Source organism: Arachis ipaensis, chromosome B10 (assembly GCF_000816755.2).
Source record: "Arachis ipaensis cultivar K30076 chromosome B10, Araip1.1, whole genome shotgun sequence".
Lineage (NCBI taxonomy): Eukaryota > Viridiplantae > Streptophyta > Magnoliopsida > Fabales > Fabaceae > Arachis > Arachis ipaensis.
Window position 1 is genome coordinate 1,744,006 of NC_029794.2, and position 6,459 is coordinate 1,750,464.

The following is a 6,459-nucleotide window of genomic DNA, read 5'->3' on the forward strand; positions in this document are numbered from 1 at the left end:
TTTGATAAACATTATGTTTACAAATACAAAATTCAAAAAAATTTTTTTGAATTAATTTGACAAATACATTTAATCAGGGATTGTAAGATTGTTCAACTCTCAATGATAAATGATTATTATTTTTAGTACGGTATTAAAAAAAGAAGAGGTTTAAATGAGATAAATTAAATAAATTATTTTATATTTAATATTTTAGCCAAAAAGTGCTCTGTTACATACTTGATAGAATTTCATATGCATACACATATATATATAAAATACAGCATCTATCCATTCACTCAAAGTAGTACTTTGGTACAAGTGTAGAACTTAACAACCATAACAACTTTGTCGGACCAATTATTATGATTTCTTGAAATTCTTAAGTGGTATTGAAATAAGAAAAAGAAATGAGTAGATACTTGGAAGTGTGAGGAAGTAGGCAACTAGGATGGTAGCAGCATTATTGTGAAGCATACAAGTGCAGATGCAATGTTGTTGTATAATCTATAGGCTGCAAGCAAATTTAATGCGGTCGCGAGTTATGTGTTTGAGTGAAGGGCAACCAGAGAGTGCCATTGTCATTTCAAGCTCATCTCTAAGCATCTTCAGCACTTTCCTCACACCAGCCTCACCATCCACAGCTAATGAAAACACCACTGCTCTTCCAATCTGAAATCAATTCTCATTCAACACATGTTCCTATATAACATCATAATATATACATTTTTCTTTCATATACTTACAAATACGCCACATGCTCCAAGAGCCAATGCTTTAAACACATCTGTCCCTCGCCGGATTCCACCGTCCACCAAAACAGGAACTCTTCCTTCTACAGCTTCCACTATCTGATCAAGCCATTTATTTTCTTACAGCGACTCAACAGAAATGGAAAACCACTCACTTTCCAGTTACAATTTACAACACAATACCTCTTCCAAAACCATAATTGTTGCGGGTACATAATCAAGTTGCCGAGCTCCATGATTGGAAACAATGATTCCTGCAGCTCCATTTTCTATAGCTAACCTTGCTGCATAATTAGCATGGGATGTGGAATTTCATTCAACATAGAAAAACAACAGGCTAAAGTATTAAATTGGTCTTATACGTTTGAGACGAAATCCTGTTTTTGTCCTTAAAGTTTAAAATGTTTTATTTGAATTCAAAAAAGTTTCATTTAGCTTCAATGTCGTGTATCTGGAGCTTGTACTTATTCTTCATATTATCGATCTTGTACTATTGTCATGTAGGACATTTCGTTAATTATTTAACTTTGACTTTATGGTGAAACTCTATTGAATCTAAATAAAACTTTTTTGGATTCAAATAGAATACTTCAAAATTTAAAAACCAAAACAAGATTACACCCAAACGTAGAGGACCAATGTAGTACTTTACCCAAAACAATATTAGCAAAGATCAATAGAAAGGGTCTGATTCAGTATGCTTATTACCATCTACAGCAGTAAGTACACCCTTCACCAGAATTGGCAATGAAGTAATCGTTTGAAGCCATTTCACATCCTGTAACAAGTTTTTAAAACACTACTGTCGCATGCATTTGCCTCCAATGTAAAATATGTTAATAACAAATCACCTTCCAGTTAAGAGACGGGTCGATTTGGCCACGAGCATGAGAAATTTGAATAGAGCCACCAGTCTGAAAGGTGATTCCAAAATAGATTAGATTATAGAAACAATATCATCAACATTGACAGAATGAGCATCCATGGGAGACATATTTGATTTCAAACTTCTTACTACCACACACCCCATCATTCTTCTCAAAATTCTTTAGTGTCAAATGTGGCGGCAATCTAAATCTGCATGAAACTCCATCAAACAAGGCAATCACATCTATATAATGAAAAAGTGTACTAGTCACTGATTCTAAAAGATTGTTCCTGTTTACATATTTGTGAATAATTGATTGATTGCCAACCTGTTCTTGATATCATCCTCTTTACGACCAAGAAATGGACGGTCCACAGTGAGTACAATCCCCTTAAAACCAGCCTTTTCTGCTCGCTTCACAAGTTGTGCAGCTATATTCCTGTCTTTATATACCTAAAGATAGAGTAGGTAACAAAGAGTAGAATAAGCAGACATCAAAAGAGGAAGATGCACAACACATTACAGCAAAGAAGCTTTGAAAGAAATCTACCGGATATTCTCTTAAGGTGAAAACTCAGGTGCAATCGACTTCATGTAAAGTTGATAGCTGAGAGACCGTTAAATGAAAATTTAGTCAAATCATTTAATGGCTTTCACTTATCAACTTCATGTGAAGTTGACTGTACCTGAGTTTCCACCTTCTCTTACTTATACTCACATATAGTTGGAAAAAACGAATGCCAGGTCCTGTTGAAGCAACCTCCTCAATACTACAAGTACTCACTGTTGATAGTGTCTGCAACAAATATTATGAAAGTTAATAAGTGCCTAAAGTTGTAAGCAAGAAGCAAACATTTTGCTTGGAAAGAAAACCAAACAAACCATAATAGTGTCAGCTTCTGATGCCGCTCTAGCTGTTGCTAATTCTCCTGCATAAAGCTTTATATGAAGACACAAAGTACTAGTATCTATCTATCTGCAATAACAAATGAATTATGCTACGTGTACACCAAAATCAATAACCAAAATCAGCCACCAGTATAAAATACATCTTGAAATACAAATACACATTGAAAATAAATTAAATCACACATGTATTTATACATAAATACATTGGTGGCTGGTTTTAGTGGCTGATTTTGGTGTACAAATAGCATTAGAGTTTACCTTGAGGGTGTGCCATCTTTTGCATGCCTGTGGGTGCAATCATGATAGGCATTGAAATCTTGAACCCCAATATGCTTGTTGTCATGTCTACATTGCTTACATCTACAAGAATGCGTGGTCGCAACCTATATTTTAAATCAAACACCACTCATCTGAGAAGATCAAGGATTGAAACTTATGAATTAAAACAAAGTTCAGGGGGAAATTGGATTACAGAATCCTTGAGAATGCATTTCGGTTCTCTTTCAAAGTCCACTGATCCTCTGCCCCCGATGCATAGTAATCATAAACCATCTTTGGCAGTTTTTCCTTTGCAATACCCTCATACTCGTTCACATTAGTTATCTGCTTCTTCATTCTCCCTGTATTAACAATACTAACCCTGAAATACAATTATTAACAACATGAATAAGCTCTAAATAACTTTTCATGCTAGAGCATAAAGAAGTTTGCAGAAAAGTTGTTTCAGAATTTCATATACTCGGATTATGCAAGGCGATCTACAACCAGATCTTAATGAAGTTTATTCAACATATTATGCTATGATAATGCCTTACTTCGTTATAAATATATACAGATTAGAGAGAAATATTAGATGAAGCTGAAGAGAAGACAATGGTGAAATAATAGTGAGGAAAGCAGATAATAATTCAGAGATAAAAGTGAATGAAGTCAAAGTACAATTTGCGTAAACAACTGAAACAGCAAGAGAAATAGTAGAAGAAAGTGGAAAGAAAGTAATACAAAGGGAAAGGGACATGCACTGCAGAATTGGCTTAGGTGAAGATCATTGATTAGTCATTTAGATGAGGGAGGCTCTTTGATTTTTATCATTGATTAGTCATTGTTTAATATTTCGACTTAGAAAAGTTTAGGGGCAGCAACTTTTTTAAATTCTTGCCAATATGTAACCAGTAAGAAAAAGTGAGCCATTAGATGAAATCTCACACCAATTTCAGATCATTAAAATCATCATTAATAGCTATTTAACGACTACAAATACCAAAAGTTACTAGTTCTAGTATTCCTTTTTTGACTTTTCTCTACACAACATATACGCTTCTGCCTAAAACAAAACTACTTAATTGTGCATTTAAGTCAAAAAATATCTTTCATTATGTCGTGCATTGCCACCCTCTTTGCTTATCTATCTACTATTTATTATCTATTATATATTATTAAAATTAACTTTTTCTTTCCTAATTTATTTTATTTGATTCATTTATATGCGTAAATTAATTAATTATTTATTGATTGAGATAAATATCAAATTATTTAATATTTTGTAAGACCACATTAACTATAATTAATGAGTTACATTAATTATATGATTTGATTGGAATAAATATATTATTTTTTTATTTACATTAATTTTTCGTCTAATGACTTTTGATTAATAGTTTTTAAAAGTGTTAAAATTAATCATTTATTAGTTGCTATAAATATTAATTCATTTAATATTTTATTTGACTAAGTTAATTATAGTTAATTAATTTTATTAATTATTTGATTTGACTGGAATAAATAAATTTATAATAGTTATAGCAGTTAGACATACAACACATTTACCATAAAAGTAGAAAAGTATACATCATACAAATGTCCGTAGGCTAGATTTTGTATACAATGCGATTCATCATAAATTAGTTTTGACCACATACTACTAATAGAGACTCGTATATATACAACTTAGGAGAATCAGATGATCATCAACTTGACTTCTAACCCATCGGAAGATGGTGCACCAAGAGAAATAGAGTCAGGACAGGAGTTTAGTTTCTTTTCCCTCGCCCTTAGTAGATTTTTACAAAGGATATAATCTTTTGTGTATAAGTTAGGCCAGCTCCCATCTAAGATAGCTTTTGTGAAGCCAGAGTTTGGTATTAAGTCTTAAGAGTCTGTACGAGTCTCTACTAATAATATGTGATCAAGAAATCTAATGTAATATATGATGAATCGTATTGTATAAAAAACCTAGTCTACAGGCACTTATATATACACACAGTTTTTCGCTTTCATCATGAACGTATTGTATGTCTAATTGTTATAACTAGTATCGATAGACGGTTAACTCATGATTATAACATACGCTACAAAAATTAAGCTTGGCTCACAATTCGACTCATTGATAATTGAACTTATTTCTTAAGTTCAAATTCGGCTCACAAAAAATTCGCAAGCTGGTTCGAACTTAGGAGCTTGCTCAAATAATAAAGACATAATCTATAATTCTATATTAATAAATTATAATTTATATATTTTAAAAATATTTAAAAAAATTAATTTTATATATTGTTTATCTATCAATTATAAATTTTTTATTTATGTCCTAGATTAATAATTAAGAACATTAATATATATCTATATAATGTAAAATTATATATATAATATTAAAAGTATAGATTAAATACATATAGGATATGTATATTAATATATATAATCGAGCCAACTCACGAGTTAATGAGCCGAGCTTATCTAAACTCAAGCTCGACTCATTTAATTTATGAGCTCAATTTTAGGCTCAAGCTTGACTCACCAGCTCACGAGTTTAGCTTATCGAGCTATTAATGAGTCGAGTTTGAACTTGTTCATGAGGTGGCTTGACTCATTTCCAACCCTATTATTACAGGCTCATATTAATATAACTAATATATCGTCTAGAGTGTTTAAAGTCTTTAAGGTCGACTGAATGGTAACACTTGATGACTAACATTGGTCATAACATGCTGAAAGTCGGATCATTACAATTTTGATTTTAAATTTCAGAGTTTTATTCATTGTTTATATTTTTTTTTAATTTTAATATCAATTTTAAGATTTCTATTAATAATTTTTTATAATTTATTGTCTAATAGTTATATGTCCATCATTAATTATATGATAGTAAATATTTTTTAAATTTATTAAAAAATAAAATTTTATTTTTTTCTTTTTTTCTTTTATCTATTTTTAAATTTCAAAATTTATTTACTATAAAAAGTCATATATGCTATAAGAGAATCTCATTTTTTTTACCAATTATTCTTTATTCGATAATATTTTTTTTCCTCCTAGAATGCATTATTTTTACTCTTTGATTTTTTTCCTAAACTATGAAATATTATTATTCTTTATTGTACTCTATCTCTTTTATTTTTTTATTTTGTCCCTGTTTATTTAAGTTTTTTTTTTTATAATTTTTTGCTATAAATTTTATCATTTTTATCTCATACAAATTAATTTTATCATAATTCTTCATATGTTGAGTCTTCTCAATGTTTAAATTATATTATTTACGTGCTTAATTTCATTTTTAATTTAGAAAATTAAACGATGAAATAACATCGATGAAGGCTGTTGCACGTCTTCTTCTTCTTTATATTTTTTACTTATCTCTCTTTTTGTAAGGATCATGGATAATTATATATAATGGTGCTTATGCATAAAGGCTAAGTATAAACTATATTCTATATTCTCTTAGAAAAACTTTTATTAAATATCTTGAAATAGGAAAAAACATTGTAAATTATTTTAAACCAATAAATCTGTCATTATTGTGATAAAATATTGTGCATTCATCTTATTTTTAGTAATTTTAGTAGATATTTAAACTAATAAAAAAATAAAAAATCATTTTTAAACATAAATACAGCTACTTTAACTTAAGAATAGACAAAATATATTGGTAAATTTTAATAAGTAACAATATTTATT

The 6,459-nt window shown here is 29.7% G+C and overlaps 1 protein-coding gene across 5 annotated transcripts; it reads right to left on the minus strand.

The window, feature by feature from the left end:
* LOC107624246 (peroxisomal (S)-2-hydroxy-acid oxidase) lies at positions 223-3,579 on the minus strand. Of its 5 annotated transcripts, none has more exons than XM_016326729.2 (12): positions 3,511-3,579; positions 2,981-3,148; positions 2,767-2,891; positions 2,482-2,528; positions 2,318-2,395; positions 1,928-2,052; positions 1,757-1,808; positions 1,583-1,645; positions 1,440-1,509; positions 915-1,015; positions 726-830; positions 223-651 (listed from the first exon to the last, which is right to left on the minus strand). In XM_016326729.2, the coding sequence occupies exons 2-12, from the start codon at positions 3,121-3,123 to the stop codon at positions 487-489; spliced, it is 1,074 nt and encodes a 357-aa protein (XP_016182215.1). In that variant the 5' UTR covers positions 3,124-3,148; positions 3,511-3,579; the 3' UTR covers positions 223-486. The 5 variants fall into 5 exon arrangements, with proteins under 5 accessions (XP_016182215.1, XP_016182218.1, XP_016182216.1 ...); XM_016326732.2 differs by lacking the exon at positions 3,511-3,579 and adding an exon at positions 3,448-3,496; XM_016326730.2 differs by lacking the exon at positions 3,511-3,579 and adding an exon at positions 3,248-3,458.

Bases quoted from the DNA above. Each gene is read 5' to 3' on its own strand.
- LOC107624246 (XM_016326729.2), bottom strand. From the start codon at position 3,123: ATGAAGAAGCAGATAACTAATGTGAACGAGTATGAGGGTATTGCAAAG. The intron at 2,396-2,481 runs GTTTGTTTGGTT...TATTTGTTGCAG, and splicing joins CAGAAGCTGACACTATTATG to ACACTATCAACAGTGAGTAC. The intron at 2,053-2,317 runs GTGAGTATAAGT...CTCTATCTTTAG, and splicing joins TTCGTTTTTTCCAACTATAT to GTATATAAAGACAGGAATAT.